Below are 25,032 nucleotides of genomic sequence, written 5' to 3'. Positions count from 1 at the left end.
AATTTTTTGGAATATTTCATAACTGAGTACTTTAACCACCGAAACATGATCAGATGAAAGAACTACAAACCACCCCCCCCCCCCCGTAGTAAATTAAAAAATTATCTTTAATTTGTTTTAAATGTAAGATATATATGTATTAAAAACAAAATATAGATAAGGATAGCATTCCTGCATTAAGATAGAAAATAATTTTATCTAAAAGAGATTGATTTCTAATATTAGAAAAACACATCAGCATAAATCATATATATATGATACCAAAAAGAGTTCTTGGCACATATAGTGCCCCAGCATCAAATTAAAATATTTCTTTCTATAGTAACTCATAATACCAAAGTGAGAATTACTAAGAGATAGAGCCAACTTTAATATTTTCTTAATAAATTAATTAAATTTATTTTAAAACCTACATATTAATTTGTTGGACAAATTTTCAAAGTAAATGGAATGAATATGATGACCAGTAGCTATAACAAGATATTTACTAATTTATTTTCATATTGGGCGACAGATGTTTGTTGATGGTAATCAATTTAAGTTTTTATGATTTTGTGAAATCGAAGGAATTAGAATACCAGATTAACTTTATCTTCATGTCAATATTTAAGTTCGCCTTAGTATATGGAGATGTGTAAATTGTAATGTTAAGTCGATGTGTTTTGGTTCGAGTGGTAGAGGTATATTAATTAGTGAAAGGTCTCTAACTCTTAATTATATGCATAACTTAATGTTTATGAACATCAAAGTATGTTCAAGATTGCCTTTTAGTATAACTATTACTTTCTTACGACTATGTAATGAAAGTTACTGAAATTGAAATAATGGTATAGAAAAAAACTATAGTATTATTCATCATATGTCATTCATGTTCTTTCATTTCCTCTTCTTTGACATCCACAGAATCAGTAACCTCAGCTCTATAAACATAAAACCTAACCACGACCAAGAACAAGACAAAGTTAACAAGATTGAGTACCGCAAAGAAGAGGTAATAATGATCCAACCTAGACTCGTTAAGATTATTCAAAATCCAACCCCTTCCTCGTTTCTTCGTTATCTCGGACACTGTTGATAACAAGAAACTGCTCATGAAATTCCCAACCGCTAAACTCGTTGTCGAATACGATGTCCCGAGGCTTTTCATGCTCTCGGGAGCTTGATCGTAGAAAAACTCGAGCTTTGCGACTTCTAAAAACGAATCAGCTATACCCATTAGCACGAATTGAGGAAGCAAAACAAAGATAGTTAAAGGTAGTTTTACTCCTGTTTGGTGGATGAGACCATGATCAGCAGCGATCTTGAGTCTATGCCTGTTACCAAATATAAAAGGTGTAAGGAAACTAATGCAAAACATAAAATGATTTGATATGTTTTGTAATCAAATTTTTCGTTCCTTAATTATTTACTTAGTTTAAGATGGAAGCTAGCTCTACCTTTCAGTAACAGATGCGACGATCATAATGAGGATATGAAAGATAAGACCTATTCCCATTCGTTGAAGCAAAGTTATGCCTCTTGGATTACCCGTGAATTTTCGGGTTAGCTTGACGAAGACTTGATCGTATATAACTATGGAAATAAGCATTGAGAGTGTGACAAATGCGGAGAGACTCGCTGGTGGGATGCTGAAAGATCCAGTGACCTTTCGGTCTAGAGTGGTTCCTTGTTTAACAAACAACGTGTTGATTTGAGCGAGCATCATGCTTGGGACGAAAGTTATGAACAAGACCGGTAACATTCTTAGCATTTGTTTTGTTTCTTCCACTTCTGTGGTTGTACATAGATTCCATTTATGATTTGTTCCTGTTTTTAGTGAAGCTCTGTCTAAGAATCTGCAACATAGTTACATTACATGTTAGATACTTTATGATATATACTATGAATTTAATTACATGTTTGGTTAGGATATAAACTAAATAAATATACAAATTACCGTAAACTTGGAGTGGGTTGAATCGGAAAGGCGCCTTTACGCTCATATTCAAGTGAAGGCAGCTCGTGGAAGCTCGTGGAGTCATGAGCCATCGGTGCATTGGCTTTGCGAAACGAAGCCACGATGACTCGAGCCATCTTGGTGAAAGGGCTACCAGTGGGAAGTTTGTGACGATAAAACGGAGTACCCATCAAGAAAATGGAAATGGAAATAGCCAAACCCAATGTTGGAAGTCCATAACCTAAGGTCCAGCCAACATTATCTTGAACATAGACAAGAACAGTGTTGGCAAAGAGAGTACCAAAGAAGATACTAAACATCCACCAATTAAAGAACGATAGCTTTTGAATCTTCTCCTTTGGGTCGAACACATCGAACTGGTCGGCTCCTATGGTTGATATGTTCGGTTTTGTACCGCCCGTACCGATTGCTAAAGTGTATAATGCTCCAAAGAAGACTGCTAATTGTAAAACTGAGGCTTTTTTGCAATCTTCCACATTAGCTGCGGAACACTCTGGTGGCTTAAGTCCTGGTATTGATACTGATAGTGTTAACACCATCATCCCCTGTGATTGATAAAACGACTAAGCCGGTTAGCTAAATGATTAAGATATTGATTGTTAAGTATGTGTTTAAGCAGAATTCTCAATTTTATCATAGTATTTTTTTATTTTTTTTTATAAAAAATCAGAGAATCTTATGTATTTATAATAAAATTATCGTTTATGCAAGTTGAGTTACTTGTAAGTTGTAATTAGTGTGTAAGTGTAAAATAATGTAAATTGTATATAAATAAAATACGTACAACTTGCAAACCCTTTGGTTATGAGTGTATCAATTGAAACAAAATATGTTATTTAATAGCTAGGTGTAAATAGCAATGTAAAAAGACAAAAAACAAAAAAAATCGATTCTTGTTAAACCGACTCAATACCATATGTAGTGGATAAGCCTTTCAAAAATATTCAATTTACTATGTAATGTTCTGATCCACAATTTTTCTAGTGTGTAGTAGAAACACTTTCTAAAATTTTCGATCGAGACAAGAAATATCTAATGAGTAATAATGATATATTTTCAAAGTCAACCGTATTGGTCAAAGTACATATATGATTCCAAAATATATACACATTTTTTTTCCTCGAAGAAAAGTATTGCACGCTTCAATCAACTAATGCGTAGAGAGACTCTCTCTAGTCTAGTGTGTGTAAATGTTTGTGGAGTGTAATATTGTTGACTTTTGTGTGGATCTTTAGTTCGGTCGTTGTCTTATCTCTTATCAATTCTCTCGTTGACTCGCTTTTACATTCTTCAGAAACTTATCACTTATCTAAACTTGGATTGAGTAATATCAAAATCGAAAAACTATATCCGTTGAGCTCAACAATTTCACTAGCTAGATACTACTCTTAACCACTTTTTCATGTCGTTGGTTCAAGTTTTTAGGCTCCCACGCTTTAGATTCATGTTGTTAGGCATACTTACCTAATTTAGTTATATTATGTTTTCACGACTTTGATATGTTAACTCTTAACATATATGTACAAATATAGTTTTAATATACCAAAAACTAACTAGAAACCTCAACATGCAAAACAACTACAAAAAATGTACCGTAATACAGTATATAACGTAACGTGCGCGGTGTCATCAAACAATGACATAAGTGTCTTTGTATCGACTGACTAAAATAAACAATACGTATAGATAAATTATTTATTTTGTTTGGTGTACGTTTCTATGTTTTTCTTGGTTATATAGATCAATGAGAGAAATAAACGTACCGAGAAATAGATAGCACAAGAGATGACGAAAGTGATGTAGCGACCAAGATGAGCGTCTGCAACATAAGCACCCAAGATTGGAGTGAGCCAACTAGTCCCAACCCAATTAGTCACATTGTTCGATGACTTGACCGTTCCTTGGTGCAATCTGGTTGTCATGTATATCACTAGGTTGCTTGATATCCCGTAATAAGCCATTCTTTCAAACACCTCGTACACTTAATCAGAAGAAGAAAACACAACATTTTCATTAATTTAAGAAACAAAATTGGAAAAAAAATATGAATAATTAACAAATTTAATGTAGAATATATAGAATATTTTCCTAGAAATCCCTATATACTATTTAATGCCGAAAGAAAATTCATATACTAGAATAAATATATGACTTTATTATTAATTTCCCGTTGAAACTTAGGTTTGAGTTCATAGTATTGAATCTAATCACTAGTGATCAAGCCTCGAGTTAATTTTTTTTTTTTGAAGAATCTTCATATAGAAAATAAAGTATTTATGACCTCAAATTCGTATAATTAGGATAAGATACGTCACAAACTTTTACTTTCTCTCGTAACCATTGAAAAGGTTCCAAGACTCATGGCAGCTTATATCATCGTAATCTTTTTTTAGAAAAAAGACTCTAAATTAAGAGTCAACAAATTATCATAGATTATAGAGATTAATAATCATTTTAATTGTTATAAAAAATTATGAAAAAACAATTAATATATAAGAGGAGATATAAAATTAGTGATGAAAGAATAAAATACCAACGACGAAGGAACAAGCTTTCCAACGACCTCTAATGGATCTTCGAACAGGGTTGCCTTGAAGATCAACTGTTCCATCTTTTGTATAGTCGTCTCCTACCTCTTCTACTGTCATTTCTTCTTTCTCACTTCTGTCTTCTTCTTTCTTTTTTTTTCTCTCTCTCTCTGATTTTGTTTTTCTTTGTTTGGTAGCTTAAGTGGGCGCTTTTGTCTCATATATATACAAAGTTAGATAATGGGTCACATGAATAATGCGAATCTTTCAACGTAATACACTTATATAATTACTGCCTGAAAATGAAACTTATTAAATTATTTATTAATCGTCCAATAGAGTTTAGAAAATTATACTTAAACCCTTTCTGTCTTAGACTAAAATATGCAGAAATCTGAGGATAGGGAAATCTATTTTATCTTAGACTTTACTAGAAAATTATTATTGTGTGAAGGCAAAAAAAAAAAAAAAAAAATTGTTCTAGCATATCGCCATGATTTGTCTTTTTCATACAACTCGCTCTATTATATGAAGTGAATTTATTTTCTTGTGACTATATATTATATCAGAATTCGCATATGATACTAGTTTGGGACAATACGTGCTATATTTCTAAATCAATTGACGTATATATTACTTTTTATTTGCCTTCACATAAATTAAACCATTTATAAAAAAAAGATAGATAAAATAACAACCACCAAAGTAACTATTTCATCAAATGAATTCAGTCGATGTAAATTCAATCGATATAAATGTAAAAAATCGCACATACGTGTAAGTGTTGAACCACGAACTCAAAAGAATGAAGATAGATTAGTAGGTGAAGGTGGAGCTAGAGAGCCTTTAAAATAATTCAAAGCTTAGTTGATGAACCTCCTTAAATGGAGATGTGTTCGAACCATCTGGTTTGATTATGTAATTTATTACGTTTGATGCATTTCTTGCAATAGAAAAATTTGGGAGGCATCTCTTTGGGCTGTTTGGTAGATAGATATCGGTTGGGAAATTGGCAATGTTTTTAAAAAAAATTATAATTCTTATTTTAGTTTATTAACTAAAGAAATTTCTTCAACAAAAAAAAATAGAATGCAAAATTTTGTTGAAAACGCGTAATTAAAATAAAATTTTAACTGAAAAAATGAGGCAATATAATAATAATTAGGGAACATTAAAACTATTAACAGAAATGTTTTGCATGTTTTAGTTACTTACTCAAAAGGATATATATAGTTTCGATTGATTTTGGTTGGTGAAGTAATAAGAATCTCACGAGTGAAACATTAAACTCCTTTTTAAAAAAATTCCACTTGTAAACAGTAACTTCACGAGTAGCCATATATTATTGACATTTTTCTATTACTGTTATACTGATTTTTTTTTGTCATCATAACGTGCGCAAAAAATATTGCTTCCAGTTGAAATAATATTTATTTATTAGTTCAATTATTATTTTTATAACAAGTTTGAATGAGTTTTTAAATAATAGTACTGACGACTACTGAATCTTCTCACAATTTTTTTTCCAACTCATTACAATTGTTTTTCTTATGTATTGCGATCTTTTTATGCTAGTTAAACTAGTTTGTGTCATTGTCGTTGTTTAATATATATATGATGAGGCAAAGAGATATCTTCTCACATTTGATCAAACAGCTGGACGTTCGTTGATTCTTTGTGCTCCTAATTGAAATCTTTATGCAACTGTCTCTCTAAAAAACTATATTAAATCTCTTGCGCTCACACCTAGCTTCATTGATAATTTGATATGCTATTAATTTTTTCTAATCTAAAAAATATAGCAATTATACTTCAAACCGAACTAATTCTCTCAATATATAGTAGTACACTCTTAAATCTGAAACTGTCGTAGTTTTTCAAACGGTATCATGTTGTTCAACACGTTAAACAAGCAAGCTCAACACTCTGATCATAGTTTTTGAACGTTTTCGTGATCGAAGAAGTTGTAAATACGGTGTGAGGTTTTGTCTACTGGCCTTTGGCAGTTTCGAGTTTTGAAATTTTTTATCTATAGAAACTGTAAAAACTATTTCTATCTAACCCGGAATATATCATTTGACGCTCATAAGTACCATGTATTATAAATTTGTAATGACGAAACCAAAAAATAAAAACAGAAGGTCCCTTTGCCAAAATTTTAAAATATTAGAAACTTACACCTTTCTAACCTAAAAGGTAAGCTTGAATTTATATAAATTTAGCTTCAAATGCAAATTCGAGATCCAACCAACCACGTGGATACAAAAGGAACTAAAAGTGAGTTCTAACTTTCTAGTGTTGGTTACATTGCCTACCTAATTCAAAAATAGTAAAATAGCCAAAATAAAAGCATACATACACAAAAGTATTCTAGTGGAATAGTTAGAAACACTACAAAAACAACGAAGATGATATAATTCTTACCTTTGCAGCAGAATATACATCACACTCTTTTAGAGTTTTGCACTTTTGCTTCTTAAGTCTTTATCGTTACTCATAAGTGTTGAGTTTGTAACCAAAAGAGAAGTGTCGAGAGATAAGAGTTTGGGCCAAGAAAATTAGAAAATAGACTTTATTTTGTTGGCCCATCTCTTGGCTTATTAGCCTACTTTTGTATAAAAATGTGTAACGCTTATTGTTCATGGATATTGGATCACTTAATAATATGATCGATCAACTACAACTACAATTCAAGAAGACTAGTGTAAATGTAATACTGACATACATGATACATACGGATCTTAATTTATCCGATTTACACAAATGGTTGTTTTCTTTAAACAGTTTAAAATGAACTTTTTTGTTCGTCAATTCATTCTTCTTTTGTATAACCCATCTCCCAAAGCATACGCAACGTTCCACTTTAAAGAACATCCTATTTCATGCAATGTATTTAATGACTATTGCGTGTAATATTTAATCCCCACTATTATTTATATTCAAGACAGTTACATAATCTGCCTATATCTCCAAAATTATATTTAATTATATATATCACTAAGATAATTAAGTCTACTCAGTTTAAATGAAGCAAAGTGGGATATTCCATACGTCCAAGATTCCTCTAAATCTCAACTTTTCTATCTATTTCAGTTTCTTTTTCTTTATCTTATACGCAAATTAAATATAAAAACCCATTCATTATATACACATAACAGAGACAAACATTATAGCACATAAGTAGAGAAAAGGAAGAAGATGGAGATCTTTGTCAAGAAAGAGTACTTAGATTTGGTTCTTGTCCCATTTGGATTAATCATAGTTTTATCTTACCATCTCTTTCTTCTCTATAGAATTCTTTATTTCCCTTATCACACCATCATCGGTTTCATGAACATCGATAAATCCATTTGGGTCGACCGTATCATGCAGGCAAGTACTTCCTCTTTAATACAGTGTTTTCATCTTTCGTAACGATATTACATGTATGGTTTGGTAATGCCAACATTTTTATTTTGGTTACTATTTGTGTGTATACAGGCAAGAAAAGACGAATTGGGATGTGCTTTAACTGTTCTTTCGAGTAGCATATCAGCTTCAACGTTTATGGCATCCATTGCTTTAACATTGAGTTCGCTTATCGGCGCGTGGATAGGGAGCTCACCGGTTAATACGACGGTTTTTACAGGACATTTTGTGTATGGAGACACAAGTTCGATCACAATGGTCATCAAATACACCTCTCTACTCATCTGTTTCCTAGTTGCATTCTGCTGTTTTGTTCAATCCACGAGAAGTTTTTTACATGCCAACTATCTTATCACCACACCCGGCGATGATATACCGCCGGATATGGTGAAGAGATCTGTCTTGAGAGGTGGTAACTTTTGGTCGTTGGGACTTAGGGCTCTTTACTTGGCTCTTAATCTATTGTTGTGGCTTTTTGGACCGATACCGATGTTTGTTAACTCGGTTTTGATGGTTATGTGTTTGTATTATCTCGACTCGAACTCGGTGGCTCAGCCTCTTTATCACCGGACGTTCGAGGCCGAGCAAATTGTCAAGAGGATGAGAGGAGTTTTGCCTGAACAGTTGACTTTTAGATGTGATTGAAAACAGAAACATTATTTGATTATTATTATTAATCAATTTGCCAACTTGGGATTTTCTAACGAGTTATATATAATCAAATCATACGTATAGTCTAAATTTGATTATATCCAAAGTTAATATATGAAAATGATTCGGAAAGAACAAAATCAATAATTGCATGAGATTTGAGAAAGCCGTACGGAGCATGTTCCGGGAGCGTCTCGTCTTGTGTTTTATATTCACACGATAAGAGCATTTACGATTACGAACGGAAAACAAAAATAAAAAGATGAGCTGTTTATTTCATTTCTTGGAAGCAACTACTTGGACATTTTCTCTATCTTTAAAAACAACTATTATTAAGTTTTATACAAATATAGTATTTGTAATTTGGTTTTTCCACTTGTCCCACAAAAAACATCATGGTCACATCACGTTTTTTGTTTTTTTGTTTTTTTCAATTATATGATTGGCTGAATATTGCTCATGCATGCATATTCACGTAAGTTGACAAAATGAATTTTTGGAAATCAGCCAAATACTTTAAAGAGAAGTTAGATCAATTCAAAGGCATTTTCAGATGGAAATTACAAACGTTTCGAAACATATGAAACGTATCTAAACCGGTTTTAATACACTAATCTAATTTTACAATATGAAACATATTTGACATTTTTTTTTAAAATAGCTCTAATACAATTGTTCTTGAGTTAATTTGGATTATTTTTCACTAGTGTTACCAACGTTAATAGCTCACTTATCAGCACGAAATTTCTTGAGCCTCTGTCGGATCAGAGATATGATTTAGCCTAGATAGAGCATTTTCAAAAGAGACCATTATTTTAAAAGATCGGATGGCTCATCTTTGAAAGTTAGGATTTTCATAGAAATTTGCTCCAATGGTGCATCTTTAAACCCATCAGTACTTTACATTATAGTTTAAATAAATAAAAATCTTTCGGAATGAAAAAAAAAACCAGAAATCTTGAAGCTATCAAGGACTCTTGTAGATGATCTTAACAAATTACTAGTAACAACTAATCTTGGACTAATAAGTGTCTAATAAGACTCTCTCTAAGTACTGAAATTTCTCACTTTAAAAATAAACGTTGTGTTTGGTTGAAGATAGTTTCGGATTTGTATGTTTTTTAAAAAGAAAATAAAGTTAAAGAAAAAAGAAAAAAATTAGTATATAATTTTTAACTAGGAACTAGGAAGTGGTGTTAAATACACAACACTGTTTAGGCTAAGCTTGTCCAATTAGAGCCAACATGTAGCTAGCTAGGTTATTTGGTTGTTAGCTTAGCTTTCTTGCATGAACATCAAGAAAGAGTTTGATCCAATTATGAACATCAAACATCAAAATTTTCATTGAAAAGATCTTCTTTTCGACCGTTGATTAAGCCAGACTCCACCATGATCATAATGTGCGTGTAAACAAAGCTACTCACACAAAAAAATGTAAAAAAAAATCATATTTTGGCCCATTAAGGCCCATAAATTTTATTTAGTGGGCCTATTATACAAAACTGTATTTAATCTCTTTAATCGCTGTCTTCTCTTTCTTTTCTCGCGACGGATCTTATACTTAGGTCTCTCTCTCTCTTCGTCTCTTTTTCAAAAATTTAGGAATTTTAGGAATTTTCAGACTTTGAGCGAGACTAAAGTAGAAGACGAATCTTCGGAATTCGAATTTCAAAGGAAAGTTTGCAGAGATGAGGCGAATTTTTAGTAGAGGAGGAAAGGATTCGCCGTCTGATTCCGCTTCTCCGTCACCGAGATCATACCCATCGACGTCTCCGGCATCTTCGTCTGCAGTGACGGGCCCTCCGAGACCGATTCGTTTAGTGTATTGTGATGAGAAGGGCAAGTTTCGGATGGACCCTGAAGCTGTTGCTACTTTGCAACTCGTTAAGGAACCAATTGGTGTTGTTTCTGTTTGTGGTAGGGCTCGTCAAGGAAAGAGCTTTATTTTGAATCAGGTTTGTTTCTTTCTTCTTTTTAGGGTTTGCTTCTGGGTTTTAGTGGAAAATGGTGTTTGTTTTTGAATTGGGCTCTGTGTCCGTTTCTCCAGGTCTAGGGTTTAGGCAAATTTTAGGGTTCTTGTTAATTGGGTTTTAGAAGCTTCTTGGACTCACTAATGTGGTTTTTTTTTTTGTATTTTGTAACTTAAGAGATTGCTTATGGAGTTTCATTGAGGGAATGGTGTTTGTTTGATATGGTTCTGTCTACAGTGTTTGAAGTAATAGGTTTTTGTGATGTTGTGATTTTGTAGCTTCTTGGACGCAGTAATGGGTTTCAAGTAGCATCAACACACAAGCCGTGTACCAAGGGGCTTTGGTTGTGGAGCTCTCCTATTAAAAGAACAGCTCTTGACGGATCTGAATACAATCTTTTGTTGTTAGATAGTGAAGGGATTGATGCTTACGACCAAACTGTAAGTATCATTTTATTTTACTAGCTTGCTGTTACTTGATTCCAACAGTTTTGATCTCTTTCAAAGACTTTTAATTTATTAACATGCTTTGATTCACTTTACTTTCATTTCCACAGGGTACCTATAGCACTCAGATATTCTCATTAGCTGTTCTTTTGTCAAGCATGTTTGTATACAATCAGGTTTGTTAATTTTTTCAGTCTGAACTTAAACCTTTTGTGAAGTTCTTTCCACTCTTGAGTTGACTTTGATGTTGTTTTTGTTTGTATGTGTCAGATGGGAGGTATCGATGAAGCTTCACTCGATCGTCTTTCCCTTGTCACTCAAATGACAAAACATATCCGCGTAAAAGCTTCTGGTGGAACGAGCTCACGTTCTGAACTTGGGCAATTTTCTCCCATCTTTGTCTGGCTATTGAGGGTAATCCTCTATTATTAGTGTTTGTAGATATGATTGCTTAGAGATATGTATTAACATTGATATGTTTTGCTTTAGGACTTTTATTTGGATCTAGTGGAAGATAATCGGAAAATTAGTCCACGCGACTATTTAGAAATTGCTTTAAGGCCAGTCCAAGGTACTGGAGGAGATATTGGTGCAAAAAACGAGGTAATGTTATTTCTTTTCCTTGAATATGTTTATTTAGATCGTCAGGCACTCTTTAGAAAGCGGGTGTGGTGATCAAGTTCCTTTGGTACAATGATTGTCAGTTCTCGTAAATGAAAACTATGTTTTTTTGTTTTGCAGATCCGAGATTCAATTCGTGCCCTTTTTCCAGACAGAGAGTGCTTTACCCTTGTAAGGCCTCTGAACAATGAAAAGGACCTGCAGAGACTTGATCAAATTTCGGTTAGTATTGTTCTATGCATTCTCCTTTACCTAGAATACTATGTTGTAATGGTTTGGATGCTAATGTTTGGTTGGTTTATATCCTGTGTGCTTATGCAGTTGGAAAAATTGAGACCTGAATTTGGTGCTGGCCTGGATGCATTTACTAAGTTTGTTTTTGAGAAGACGAGGCCCAAGCAACTAGGGGGTACTGTGATGACGGGCCCTATTCTTGTTGGTATTACACAGTCTTATCTGGATGCATTGAATAATGGTGCCGTGCCAACAATAACCTCATCTTGGCAGGTTTGATATCTGTTACCTCTGTGGATATTAAATACATTTAATCAAAAACTATAATTTCCTATGATGTACACAATTTAAGGATTTGGCTTTATACGGCCAGGCTTACTTAACATTGTCTGATACAGTACATCTTAATGGGTAAACATATGGCTGATTGGTGCATTCATACATCTATGTACTTCAGACTAATGTGGGCATCAGTTGGAATGTTTTTACTAATGCATTTTCTAGCCTTTTTTTCCCCAGATTAATAAAGTAATTTTTCTTGACTATGTTCTTATAGAGTGTTGAAGAAACTGAGTGTCGCAGAGCATATGATTCTGGTTTAGAAGCCTATATGGCTGCCTTTGACCAAACAAAAGCTCCTGAAGAAGTAAGTATCTTGGTTTTAGCGTCTCTTTTATTTTTATTGTAATTTATGTTTAATGTCAATTCCACTTTATGTAGGGTGCACTGAGGGAAGAACATGAAGAAGCAGTTCGAAAAGCCCTAGCCATGTTTAACTCTAATGCTGTAGGGGCTGGTTCAGCAAGAAAAAAATATGAGGATCTTCTCCACAAGGACTTGAAGAAAAAATTTGAGGTGATAGATTCTAAAACAGTATTCTTAAGTAATAAGCAGTTGTTTTCGAAATCTGTCTGTTTTATAATAGTTTGATATAACTCATTTTCTCATTTTCCACATGAAATATTTTGATGATTCAGGATTACAAGAAGAACACCTTTATGGAAGCAGATTTGCGATGTACAAGTACTATCCAGCGCATGGAAAAGCAGCTGAGAGCAGCCTGCCATGCTTCTAATGCAAATATGGACAATGTTGTCAAGGTTGGTTATTTCTGGATTTCTTTTTCTTGGCATAGGGATTAAAATTTTGTTATTTCCTTTTGCTTGTTTGTAATGATCAATTGTGTCTCAGGTTCTAGAAGCTCGTTTGGCTGAATATGAGGCATCATGCCATGGCCCGGGGAAATGGCAGAAACTTTCTGTGTTCTTGCAACAAAGGTATTTTACTACTTACATTGCCCCATAGATTTTCATTTTATTTAGGTTTTTTTTGGAAGTGCGTTCATGTAATTTGGGCCTTTTGTGGTCTGCTTTTAATCATGCAGCTTGGAAGGACCTATATATGATCTCACCAAAAGGCTTATAGATAGCATCGCTATAGAGAAAAACTCACTTGCAGTGAAGTTCCGTTCTGTTGAAGATGCAATGAAACATCTGAAGCAGCAGTTGGATGATAGCGAGAGATACAAGTTGGAATACCAGAAACGTTATGATGAATCCAACAATGACAAGAAGAAGCTGGAAGATATTTACAGAGAGCGCATAACTAAACTACAGGGGGAGAACAGTTCTCTGAATGAGCGATGCTCTACTCTGGTTAAAACCGTGGAAGCTAAAAAAGAAGAAATCAAAGAATGGAAAAGAAAATATGACCAGATTGTTTTGAAGCAGAAAGCTGTTCAAGATCAGCTTAGTTCCGAAATGGAAGTCCTTAGGACAAGAAGTACTACATCTGAAGCTAGGCTTGCTGCAGCGAGAGAACAAGCCAAATCCGCTCAAGAAGAGACTGAGGATTGGAAAAGGAAGTATGATTTTGCTGTGGGAGAAGCAAGATCTGCTCTTCAAAAGGCTGCTTCAGTGCAAGAACGTTCAGGCAAGGAAACACAATTGAGGGAAGATGCTCTTAGGGAGGAATTTAGTATCACTTTAGCGGATAAGGTATCAGTTTTTGTACCATTTGTTAAAGATATGACGTTATGTTTGAAATTGTCAAATTTTCATTAGTATATTCTGTTAATCAATTTCAGGATGAAGAAATCAAGGAGAAGGCTAAAAAAATTGAGAAGGCAGAGCAGTCTCTAACGGTTTTAAGATCAGAGTTGAATGTGAGCTTTTCGAAATGATAGTATATGTATATCTATGTTACATCGTCTTGTTATTCTCTTCCTGTGGCTCCTTGCATTCTAAATAAGTTTACTGAATCGATTGAACCTTTCTGAAATGTGAATCTCATCTTGTCTTATGTCTTCTTGCAGGTGGCTGAATCAAAAATTGAAAGCTTTGACGTGGAGTTAGCAGCGCTGAGATTAGAATTAAGGGAAATGGCTGATAAGTTAGAAAGTGCCAACACAAAGGCTTTAAAATATGAAAAGGAGGCTAACAAGTTGGAGCAGGAGAAAATGCGTATGGAGCAAAAGTATCAATCTGAATTTCAACGTTTCGATGAAGTCAAAGAGAGATGTCAAGCAGCTGAAATAGAAGCTAAACGCGCTACTGAACTGGCGGATAAAGCACGAGCTGATGCTGTCACCTCCCAAAAGGAGAAAAGTGAGACTCAGAGGTTGGCGATGGAGAGACTTGCTCAGATCGAACGAGCTGAGAGGCAAGTTGAAAACTTAGAGAGACAGAAGAATGACTTGGAGGATGAATTGCGCAAAATTCGTGTGTCTGAAATGGAGGCTGTCTCCAAAGTTACAATCTTAGAAGCAAGAGTCGAAGAACGAGAGAAAGAAATCGGGTCATTGTTAAAGGAAACTAATGAACAGAGGGCTCATAATGTGAAGTCACTTGAGAAGCTGTTGGATGAAGAGCGTAAGGCTCATATAGCTGCAAACCGAAGAGCTGAAGCTCTTTCTCTTGAGTTGCAAGCTGCACAGGCAAGCGTTGATAATCTTCAGCAAGAACTAGCTCAAGCTAGGTTGAAAGAAACAGCACTTGACAACAAACTTAGAGCAGCGAGTTCCTCACGTGGGAAGCGGACTAGAGTTGAAGACGTCGTTGATATGGACATTGGAGATACAAGCGACAGAATCATAAGGACTAGTAAACGGGCTCGAAGCGCAAGAGGAGATGATCAAGGTCCTACTGACGAAGGCGATGAGGACTTTCAAAGCCATCACGACAATGGCGAAGAGGAGCAGGGAGAGGATTACAGGAAGCTTACTGTGCAGAATCTAAAGCATGAACTGACCAAGTATGACTGTGGACATTTGTTATTGAACCGAGGCCATCAAAACAAGAAAGAGATTCTAGCTTTGTATGAAGCTCATGTTCTTCCCAAGAAAGAAGAAGAGAGAAAGAAGCAGAGAGAAGTCACTTCTTCTTAGAGACAAGACTCTGTACAGAGTGAAGAGACAAACATGTTCTTAATCTCGAAGTTGTCGATCTTTAGAGATAAGTAAAGAGTTCGATTTAGAAAAACTCTTGACTTTGAGTAATGTTTTCTCGATTGAATCGGTTAATCTGGTACTACTGGGGAAAAGTAAAACCGAATTAGCTAGTTGTATTGAAATCTGAGGTTTTAGGTTTTATGATTGTGTATCATTGTGCTTGGTATTAATTTGTGGGGTTTGAGTCGGTTTGGTGTTGGACTTTTTGATTACTAAGACTTAAATGTTTTCTATTATTTTCTTTCTAGGAATCCTGTTACTAGTTTTGAGCTCGACCGTTTCTTTTGGAATTTTACTCTTCAATTCTGATTCAACAGTATTTGACTAATCGGGTTTTAAAAGAATGATTCTTAATAGTATTTAACTTGGTGATAGCTCTTCCATATTTGACTTGTATCATGATGAGATGTGACACCGGTTGAAATAATCTTATATCAACATGTAAAGATAGGATTGCATTAACTGGAAGGTTAGACGATTTTTCTTTTGCTAAATAGTAAATATTCATTGATCGATAATGAAGATAGTTTACATTACAATCCAAATTATTGAAACATCTATACATATATGGTTTTATGGCAAAAAAAAATTAAAAACATGAAACCATACGACGGTAACTAAACCAAATTGTTGGTCCATCTACTCAACCAAGCCAAGAAGGTCTGGAAACAAGATGAAGCAATTGCGTTATGTTGTCTTTCCCGGATGAGTTGCAAAAGAAGAAGGGCGAATGTAGATTGTAAGACACCTTAATACAACTAGTAATTAGCCATAGAAACCTTTCGTAGAAGGTTACACAATTACAAAGCTTGGAACAACTCAAACCATTTTATAAACCAACCAACAACAACACAAAGCAAGAGAAACAAGACTAAACTTTGGAACAACTCAAACCAAATGTACAAAAGGGGATTTTGAGAAGCCTTTGAGCTCTAGAGAGTGGATCAAGTCTACACCTAACTGTAGTTTTGATGTCCAAAATGAGAGCCGAGCATATCCTTTGCTTTCCAGATTGTTTTACATTGAATCATGCAAATCTAGTTTGAGAATTCGTGTTTTATTCTTGTCGCGGCAAGGGTCTTTGTACTCGAGATTATTCAAATTTATTCAAGCTTACGCGTAATTAGTCAGTAATACAAATATGACCAACCCTAATTACCTGACTTTATCTATATATAAGATACAAATGGATAACAATATCTTTAAAGTCCCTTTAACCAAATGATCTACCATTTTATCTGAAATTTAACGTCCTTACAAAGTCTGGGGTTGGCCAAACTTCTACGTCCACATCTAACAATTACCACTTATTTTATTAATACATTACTCCTAACGGTATTTTCAAATTACGTTTCCAATCTATAAAGTAACACACTTTTTGTTTTAACATAAGTCTAACAAGAACCAAAGTCTACGTTAATTTCCAAAAAAAAGTTACAGTTTACAAAAGGCTATTAAAATTCAGAAAATGTTACCAAAAAAAAAGAAAAGTAAAGGTCAGCCATAATGAAAAGTTAAGTTAAAAGCTCATAACAAAATGTTACATTTAATCAACCATTTAACACTAATGCCAGCTTACACGAATTAAGCTATATAGATTGTATCAAACCAACAACAAAAATTAAATTAAATTCACCAAACTTGCATTTTTCACCAAAAAAGAAAATAATATGACTTGTTCCACAAGGTGGCAAAGATTAGGTTCCACCGTCCAATTTTGACGAAAATCTAATCTTCCAAGTCTCGTCAAACTCAGTTCTAAAATAATTCTTTCGTACACACTCAACTATATTTAATTATATATAACTCCTCGTAATCTCTGATTGTTTCGGACATAGCATAATAGAATTATTTAATATCAATACTTAATTATAAATACAACATCATATGAAACCGAGTTTATACGTCGGGAAAAAAGAATCATATAAAATCTAGCATTTTCTACAATACCCCTTTAACTTTTCATGTTTCTCTAAAAAAACCCAAAACATTTCTGAATTGTTCAAAAATCTACCCAACAGCTTCATCAAAGACATTAATTGATTATTTCATAAGAAACCGAATTCTAAAACACTTTTAACATTATTATGTACACGGCAATTAAAAAACATCATTTACGTTAATGATTCAACTAATAACAATTATACTCCTCTAATTTCCAAATTTATCTCTAAAACCCCAAAACTTATCGAATTATCAAAATCAACCTCCTTCTCTCTCCAAACTATTCAAAATCGCCGCCACTTCAGAAATCGACGGCCGACTCCTCCGTGAATTCCCGACACAAGCCAAAGCGACTTTGGCCAGTCTTATTACCAAACCCTTAACCTCACTTTGAACAACGATCCTCGGATCTAATAGCTCACCAAATCTCTGTTCTTTAATCAACGGTGTTGCCCATTTCACAAGCAACCCATTCTCACTTCTTCTCCCACTCAGAATCTCCATTAAAACGACGCCGTATCCATACACGTCACTCTCTTTGCAATACCCTTCTTCAACATACCCCAAAATCCCAGATTTTTCAACCGGAATCAAAAACCCAAATCCGTAATCGCAAATCTTAGCCGTTGATTTCACATCGATCAGTATATTCGACGACGTGAATCGACCGTGGACGATTCTAGGGTTTGCGATTTCGTGCAAATACTCCAAACCTCTCGCCGCTCCCGCCGCGATTTTAAAACGCGTTTTCCAACCAAGCTCAACCGCTGATCCATCTCCGTTTAAATGATCGCTCAAGCTTTTACCTTCTCCGACGAATTCACTAACGACGATTCTTTCTCCGGGAGCTTCTGAGAACCCTAGAATCGAGACGACGTTTTGATGGTGCGAAGAAGAAAGCGTTTTCAAAACCGTGGAGAAACCGAAACCCGGTTTACTTAAAACCAAACCGGGATGTATTCGTTTAACTGCGACGAGGTTTTTATAACCCGGAAGAATCGCAGCGTAAACCGTTCCTAACCGACCAGAACCGATGATTCGTCGCGGGTTGAATCCGTCGGTTGCTGAATCTAATTCGGTTAAGGGATAAGAAAGACCTGCCGGTTTGGTTTCGGGGAGAAGAGACTCGTCGTCGGACCGGTTTGGTTTTTTTCTGCATAGTGAGAAGAGGAAGATGATGAGAAGAAGAAGAGCAAAAGAGAGAAGAGACAAAACTGAAATGTATGCTATTTTTTCAGATTTGTCCATTTTTGGATTTCAAGAAATGAAAAAAAAAAAAAAAAAAGAAGAAGAAGACTCATCAATGGTATGTATGATTATGGGGTTTGTGTGTGTTTTATATACGAAGAAGAAGAAAATATAAAAAATAAGATAAAAGTCAAAAAAGACAAAAGGAAAGAAAAATATTTCGTCTAGATGGTCAAATAAATATATCCTGGACTCTATTATGTTAGGAAAAAAATCAATTATATTTTCATAAATACATATGAAATTATGATATACTTATATGGAAAGAAATATCTTCAAATTTGTTAGATTCTTATAATATTTCAGTTTTAGCTAATTTTCATTAAATTATAAAATGTTACGAAGATACGTTAATTTTTCGTAAAAATCAATTATCATATATAAAAATAAAGATGTTTGTAAAAAGAACATACAAAAATAAGACATTATTGCATATAATTTGATGATCATTGAAGAGTTCTCGGAAAACACTAATATCTGGAAGAATTTTGATTGTTTTTCATGGTACAAATTTATCTATATTTCAGTGATCCATACTCGAAAAATAGCAAAATTTTTGAAGTATAAACGTATAATATCACATGAGCATTGAAGAAATAGCTACTCATTTAAAGATGAAACTAATTAACTCACTTGTATTTGATCTAACTATAAAACTAGTGTTCAAGTCATGATCGTAGATGTACATATCATTGAAACAAACATGATCGCAATAGAGTATACTAAAATTTTATAAGAAGGAAGTATTCGAGATGGACCTATCCTAACTTTGGCAGGTGAAACTCGCACCTAATGTTATAACTAATGCCCATTTATATAAACTTATATTTATAGTTATTGATCATTTGTAAGTTTTATCGTTTACAAAATTTACGTTCTTAAATCTTAAATTACATTTGAAAATGAAAATTGTTTGTAATATTTTTGAGCTGAAATTTTGGAAAGATCAAAAATCTATAATTAAACTATTTTTTCTAATTCTAACTATCATGAATATAATATAGTTTTGTCATATATAAAATACACCCTAAAATGCTGCAAATTTTGTTTTAGTAACTTATGATCCCCACTAGTATAATGTTGGTACGTTCGTTACACCATCAAATTTCCTTAAATTCCGAAATTACTTTACTTAAAGATATGTACACATGAGAGAAGAAGATACACCAAACCTATATAGTTGTTTTATTATCTAAAGCCCATGCTCACCAACGACAATCATTGGTCTTGTATTATAATATTGTTCTCATTTCATTCATTACATATATGTCCATAGATTCTCTCTTTTCGAAACCAAAAAACAAAATACTTATTAAATAGTGTTTGCAAAAGATCTTTTAGTTTGAAGATGACAAAAAAAAAAAAAAAATAGTGTTTGCAAAACTAAGACAGATGCACTGTATATAATTTTCATTTAGAATATTTATCACTTTTTTGCCAATATATAGCTTTAAATTGTTGAACAATAAATTATTTATATGGGACCTAGATATTCATAAATTATAATATTTATAAATTATTTTTCAAAAGAGAAATGATTGATCCAGTATGTCCTAGTTAATTTATTTTTTGTTTTCTGTAGAAAAAATGGATTTTTCTAGATATTCATATTTACTGTCAAGGTGTTTATAACTAATTTACCAAAACATATTTTATAAAAAAATGTGAAATTGTGATTTTTAAAAAATTTAGAATTGGTTTTAATATATAAAAAGAGAAATCTGTGAATTTATGTGATGCTTATATAGTGTAAAGTTATGTAATATTTAAAATTATTTTAAAGAAAAGTTTCTTTTTAGTTTTTTTTTTTGGTAAGATCAGAAAAACCATATAGTGAGTGTCTGTCCTAGGCTCATATGACTTAATCTAATAGTAATTGTTGACCAAAAAAGAAAAAAAAAAACTATCAAAATTCATATAATTCAAAACTGTAGTTTTGTTTAATACATCAGTAATCAGTTGATTCATGTTTTGTAAGTTGGGCTTTTGTCAAGAATTCTCTAAATGGGCTTTTAGTTAGAATATCGAAAAGTTCCAGAAAACACATGTACTTTGGGAAATAATCCCCAATCCTTCTCCATGTCACTTCGTTAATAGAGTATGTTTGTGTCAACGATATTCATATTTCGTTCAGTTAATAGCATTTTGAAATATCATAATGGAAAAAATGTAACGTGCAAGTCTCATCGTATGACACCCAACAATAGTTTATAACCTTGCTTGGCCTCCACGTCATAAATTTCTTCAAATTATCCAAAGGCTTTACCTAAAACTTCTATAGGGTTGACATAAACATCATTCTTAATTAAAAAGAATCCCACAAAGATCACATTCTTTCTGTTAAAAAATCTATAAAAATTGTCTACGACAGACAGATATGCAAACAAAAATGTTCATGGGGAAATTCACATTTACCAAACGTTTTTTAAAAAAGATTCAATCAGGGAGAAGCACGACAACTATAATTCTTGCATAGACAAGGTCAAAGCTTATCCTTCACACAAACAAAGACTTAAGTTTGGTAGACTTGCTTGCAATGCATAACAAAGTAAGCAGCCAAAGTTATATTAAAACACAAGCATTTTGCTCAAAACAGAGAGAAACAACAAAGCACCTGAAAAAAGAGATTCTGAATCTTGAGTGTTATGGAGATTAAGGTTGATGAAGAAGCTGGGTTCAATGGCGCTCACAGCATGATCAACGAAGAGACTGTTCCACTTCTGGAAGATGAAGATCCAGTCCAAGTTCTTAATAGGGACTTTCCTGACATAGAAAGGAACACTTGGATACAAAAGGCAATAGGTCAGACTTTTCAGACTACAGCTCATCTAGCTAATCTTTTACCTACAGGGACAGTTCTTGCGTACCAGATTCTATCCCCGATTTTTACAAACGCTGGAAACTGCAGTTTAGCTAGCAGGATCATGACTGCATCTCTAGTTTCCATCTGCGGATTTTCTTGTTTCATACTTAACTTCACAGATTCTTACAAGGACTTGAACGGAAATGTCTGCTATGGATTTGCAACAATCAATGGTTTCTGGATAATTGATGGCTCAGCAACTCTTCCTCAAGAACGTTCAAAGAGCTACAAACTACGGTTTATAGATTTTTTACATGCCATTATGTCGTTTCTGGTGTTTGGAGCCGTGGTTTTGTTTGATCAGAATGCGGTAAAGTGTTTCTTTCCCGAACCATCAGCTGAAGCAGCGGAACTTCTCACAGCTTTGCCCGTAGCCGTAGGAGTCTTCTGCAGCATGCTGTTCGCTACATTTCCTACTACACGCCATGGTATTGGATTTCCCCTCTCTGCTAAATGATGTTCTAATTCAAAATGTAAAATCCTTAAGACCCCTTTGGAATCTCTGAAATTCTGTGTATGTTATTCTTTACCAGTCTTCTGAGATGATCTCTTGAATATCATATCTCAATGTTTGTGTAAGTTGTTCCATGAGACACGTTTGTTTCAGCTGCCTTCATCCAATCTTCCTTTCACTTAGATACCCAAATCTCTGAGAAGAGACTCCGAAGCTTCTCCTACAATCGTTTTATCCAATGTATGACCTATTAGTAGCTTCCATGTTCCTTTATTTGGAATGCACCCATCAGTCACTATCTCGTCTACTAATTGAACAGCTTTCTGAAATTCACCCCTTTTGCACAAACATTTCACCAAAGAGTCTAGTGTTTCAACTTCAACGGAGATGCCTCTACTCCTCATGCTTAGATATAGAGTAAATGCGCGACTTGGATAACTTTTACAAAGACCTCGGACTACTTCATTACTAGTCTTAACATGGATGTTCCAAGTTAACCGATTTGGCGTTATGCCTCCAAGAATCATCTCGTCGAGGAAGTTGGCAGCTTCAGGAAACTTACTGACAGCACAGAACCCACTGATTACTTTCCCATATAATCCAGCATCAGGTTTCAAACCCTGAAGATTCATTCTATCGAGAAGTTCAACGGCTTCTTGAATCTTCTGCTCCTTACAGAGACCAGTGATCAGAGAGGTATATGTTACCATGTTTGGCCTGCAGCCTCTAGCTATCATCATCTCAAATAATTCCATGGCTTGCAGAGGACGACCATCTTTGCAAAGACCATCCATTAAAGAACTGTAAGTGAAAACATTTGGCTCAATGCCTTTACCTTTCATCTCTTCCATATATCTCATTGCTTCATCAACATTTTTTGATCCACACAAACCGTGAATCAGAGAAGTATATGTAACAACAGTTGGTGCACAGTCTTTTTCAACCATCTCCTTAAATAACTTCTTCGCCTCATCTATCCTTCCAAACCGACACAAACCACTAATCAAGGTTCCACATGTGTAAGAATCCGGAGCACACCCTCGTTTAGGCATTTCAAGAAAAATCTTAAGAGCAGCATCCATTGTCCCGTCATTTCTGCAGAGAGCTTTGATCAAAACATTGAGAGATGCCACGGTAGGAGGCAAACCAATCTCTCTCATATTCTTGTAAAACTTAAAGGCCAAATTTAACTGATTCTCTTCCACGAGAATAGCAAGAACAGTGATGTAAGCCTTCTGGCTAGGATCACACTCAAAATCCTTCATTTTGTGAAAAACCCTCAAAGAATCAAACGGCCTATGAACCCGACCATACCCTCTGCATATCGAAAGCAAGATATCTTCGCTAACAACACAACTCTCAGACTTCATTCTAGCTACAAGATCTTCAGCTGCTTTAAACTTATTAGAAGACACCAATCTCGACACCATGTAACCAAAAGAGCTCTGATCATGAGAGAACCCATTGGCGTATTCCGCTGTGGCAGAATCAAAAACTGCTATTGACTTCTCCACGTCTTTTTCAGCTCGCATCAGTTTGATAACCTGTGAAGGCGTGATATTCTTTGACCACTTGAACGTCATCGCTTTGGTACCCATCACGAAAAATGACGCCTTTCTACGATAAAGAGAACAATAAAACGTTTATAGAGAAATACCAAAATGGCCAATTGCAGAATCTCTTCTACGCATTACGTCGAACAGGTTGTGCGCAAAACGATCTCAGTAGTCCCAAACCAAATGAGTGAATCACAGACCAGATAAATCATCTGAGCATACGAATAGAGAGAGCAATCACAGACACAAACGAAAACTTCAATAACATTTCTTTCCTGTTTCGTTCTGTGCTAATATCAACAGCTTCTTAGAGACAGAGTTATAGACCCTTCTCAGTAATTCACCGAATCGAAAGAAAGCAGCAATGAGAATCGGTACGAAGTAGACGGTAAATCAAATCGCCGGAGAAGAACCGATGACCACTTTGGCGACTCGGACTAGGGTTTATGAAGATTTCAGCTGCTTTGGAGGGTGTCTCTGTCTCTAGCTCTATGCAATACTCAACGGTCAACAAATATTATTAACTTAATTTAAATGAATACCCAATTAGGGATCAAAAATTAAAATTATTTGCAAAAAATATTATGCTACTATATTTTTTTTGGGTCATTACACAATATTAATAAAATTAAAATATAATATAAATAGATAAAATCGGCAGAAAAATAAAGATATTTTCAGAATATAAAGCCCAAACGAGAGAAACAAAACTTGCGAACGATAAAAATCCTTGGAAACATATAAAAAAAATACTACAATACAGAAAATTTAAACTCGAGGAAGAACCCTTAAATTAAAGATAAAGACAATTAGGTTTAACCCTTGCGATATATATTAGTCTTAAGAAGCGTGAAAAACCTTTTTTCGAAACACCCGCAAAAATATTTATCAAGGATGTCCACGGGCAATCCAATAATAACATCAACCCTTTCCTATTCTGTTACTATCTAATTAAATTCTTTTGTAACATCAAAGACATTGTACTATATTATTATTTTTTAAGAAAAAAACATCTGAAAACCAAAGAGTTTTATAATTCGCTCATATGAGAAACTCAAACTTGGCATGCAGAGGGGATAAAACATCGAGCACATCTTTAAATTTTCAGGTGCAAGATCATATCTCTAATAGAAAAACAGTCCACTCATATATGCTATAGGCATTTGAGTCGTGTCAAGATCCACCGGTTAAACATATTGGGAAACAAATTCTCTTAGACCAACATTATCAGCAGGATTTAAGGGGTATCTTAGTATTAATAGTATTTAAATTTTAATCAAAAAATATAATAAATATTAAGATACCTATGTTGGAGTATATTGGAGAAGATACCATTGGTGGGTTAAGAGACGCCTACGTGGCAGACTCTGATTGATTGATATTTTTTTTTTTTTTTTTTTTTTTTTTTTTTTAAGAAAGTCTGATTGACTAAGATGATAAATATTTAATGGGAGAAACAAATTTTACTCAGATGAAGATGAACGAGATATGTATACTCAGTTTGATGTCACTGAATTTCAACAAGCGGAAACTGCCAAAAGTACACGAATGGATTTCTCGTATGATACAAATACAGTAAAACCTCTATAAATTAATATTCGATAAATTAATAATCGTCTATAAATTAATAATATCTATAAATTAATAATTTAACCCTAAAATTTTTTTTCAAATCTATTTTTAATATCAAATTTTATTTTTCGA

The 25,032-nt window shown here is 34.0% G+C and overlaps 6 protein-coding genes across 7 annotated transcripts; 3 read left to right on the top strand and 3 right to left on the bottom strand.

The window, feature by feature from the left end:
* Positions 1–825: 825 nt before the first annotated feature.
* LOC17874947 (protein NRT1/ PTR FAMILY 5.2) lies at positions 826–4,660 on the bottom strand. Its single transcript, XM_006279537.2, has 5 exons — positions 4,491–4,660; positions 3,721–3,938; positions 1,937–2,502; positions 1,437–1,835; positions 826–1,313 (listed from the first exon to the last, which is right to left on the bottom strand). Exons 1-5 carry the CDS (start codon positions 4,603–4,605, stop codon positions 863–865), a joined length of 1,749 nt encoding a protein of 582 aa, XP_006279599.2. The 5' UTR covers positions 4,606–4,660; the 3' UTR covers positions 826–862.
* A 2,986-nt stretch (positions 4,661–7,646) lies between these two features.
* On the top strand, positions 7,647–8,592 carry LOC17876115. 2 transcript variants are annotated; one of them, XM_006282167.2, is made up of 2 exons: positions 7,647–7,857; positions 7,966–8,592. In XM_006282167.2, the coding sequence occupies exons 1-2, from the start codon at positions 7,684–7,686 to the stop codon at positions 8,536–8,538; spliced, it is 747 nt and encodes a 248-aa protein (XP_006282229.1). In that variant the 5' UTR covers positions 7,647–7,683; the 3' UTR covers positions 8,539–8,592. The 2 variants fall into 2 exon arrangements, with proteins under 2 accessions (XP_006282229.1, XP_023645350.1); XM_023789582.1 differs by having other exon boundaries at positions 7,647–7,862; positions 7,971–8,592.
* Positions 8,593–10,084: 1,492 nt separating this feature from the next.
* LOC17875982 (guanylate-binding protein 2) lies at positions 10,085–15,540 on the top strand. The gene is made up of 14 exons (XM_006279863.2): positions 10,085–10,499; positions 10,793–10,954; positions 11,071–11,136; positions 11,231–11,374; positions 11,450–11,563; positions 11,702–11,803; positions 11,903–12,088; positions 12,372–12,461; positions 12,536–12,670; positions 12,793–12,915; positions 13,007–13,092; positions 13,200–13,812; positions 13,902–13,979; positions 14,130–15,540. The coding sequence occupies exons 1-14, from the start codon at positions 10,233–10,235 to the stop codon at positions 15,198–15,200; spliced, it is 3,237 nt and encodes a 1,078-aa protein (XP_006279925.1). The 5' UTR covers positions 10,085–10,232; the 3' UTR covers positions 15,201–15,540.
* A 1,724-nt stretch (positions 15,541–17,264) lies between these two features.
* Positions 17,265–18,455, bottom strand: LOC17877205 (serine/threonine-protein kinase-like protein ACR4). The gene has a single exon (XM_006280738.2). The coding sequence runs from the start codon at positions 18,453–18,455 to the stop codon at positions 17,466–17,468; it is 990 nt and encodes a 329-aa protein (XP_006280800.1). The 3' UTR covers positions 17,265–17,465.
* A 2,400-nt stretch (positions 18,456–20,855) lies between these two features.
* LOC17876536 (protein DMP6) lies at positions 20,856–21,906 on the top strand. The gene has a single exon (XM_006281690.2). It carries the CDS (start codon positions 21,101–21,103, stop codon positions 21,773–21,775), a length of 675 nt encoding a protein of 224 aa, XP_006281752.1. The 5' UTR covers positions 20,856–21,100; the 3' UTR covers positions 21,776–21,906.
* Positions 21,907–21,930: 24 nt separating this feature from the next.
* On the bottom strand, positions 21,931–23,842 carry LOC17875732 (pentatricopeptide repeat-containing protein At5g46100). Its single transcript, XM_006279554.2, has one exon. It carries the CDS (start codon positions 23,368–23,370, stop codon positions 21,952–21,954), a length of 1,419 nt encoding a protein of 472 aa, XP_006279616.1. The 5' UTR covers positions 23,371–23,842; the 3' UTR covers positions 21,931–21,951.
* Positions 23,843–25,032: the final 1,190 nt, after the last annotated feature.

This window comes from Capsella rubella, unplaced genomic scaffold (genome assembly GCF_000375325.1).
Source record: "Capsella rubella cultivar Monte Gargano unplaced genomic scaffold, Caprub1_0 scaffold_8, whole genome shotgun sequence".
In the NCBI taxonomy this organism is placed as follows: Eukaryota; Viridiplantae; Streptophyta; class Magnoliopsida; order Brassicales; family Brassicaceae; genus Capsella; species Capsella rubella.
Note: the sequence above shows the minus strand (reverse complement) of the source record. Positions and strands in the feature narration are given on the sequence as shown.

Excerpts from the sequence above, each read along its gene's own strand:
- LOC17874947 (XM_006279537.2), bottom strand. The coding sequence starts at position 4,605 with ATGACAGTAGAAGAGGTAGGAGACGACTATACAAAAGATGGAACAGTT. Across the intron at positions 1,836-1,936 it reads CAACCCACTCCAAGTTTACG|ATTCTTAGACAGAGCTTCAC; the intron begins GTAATTTGTATA and ends ACTATGTTGCAG. Across the intron at positions 1,314-1,436 it reads GTCGCATCTGTTACTGAAAG|GCATAGACTCAAGATCGCTG; the intron begins GTAGAGCTAGCT and ends ATTTGGTAACAG.
- LOC17876115 (XM_006282167.2), top strand. The coding sequence starts at position 7,684 with ATGGAGATCTTTGTCAAGAAAGAGTACTTAGATTTGGTTCTTGTCCCA. Across the intron at positions 7,858-7,965 it reads GGGTCGACCGTATCATGCAG|GCAAGAAAAGACGAATTGGG; the intron begins GCAAGTACTTCC and ends GTGTGTATACAG.
- LOC17875982 (XM_006279863.2), top strand. The coding sequence starts at position 10,233 with ATGAGGCGAATTTTTAGTAGAGGAGGAAAGGATTCGCCGTCTGATTCC. Across the intron at positions 12,671-12,792 it reads ACTTGAAGAAAAAATTTGAG|GATTACAAGAAGAACACCTT; the intron begins GTGATAGATTCT and ends TTGATGATTCAG. Across the intron at positions 13,813-13,901 it reads GTATCACTTTAGCGGATAAG|GATGAAGAAATCAAGGAGAA; the intron begins GTATCAGTTTTT and ends AATCAATTTCAG.
- LOC17877205 (XM_006280738.2), bottom strand. The coding sequence starts at position 18,455 with ATGGACAAATCTGAAAAAATAGCATACATTTCAGTTTTGTCTCTTCTC.
- LOC17876536 (XM_006281690.2), top strand. The coding sequence starts at position 21,101 with ATGGAGATTAAGGTTGATGAAGAAGCTGGGTTCAATGGCGCTCACAGC.
- LOC17875732 (XM_006279554.2), bottom strand. The coding sequence starts at position 23,370 with ATGGGTACCAAAGCGATGACGTTCAAGTGGTCAAAGAATATCACGCCT.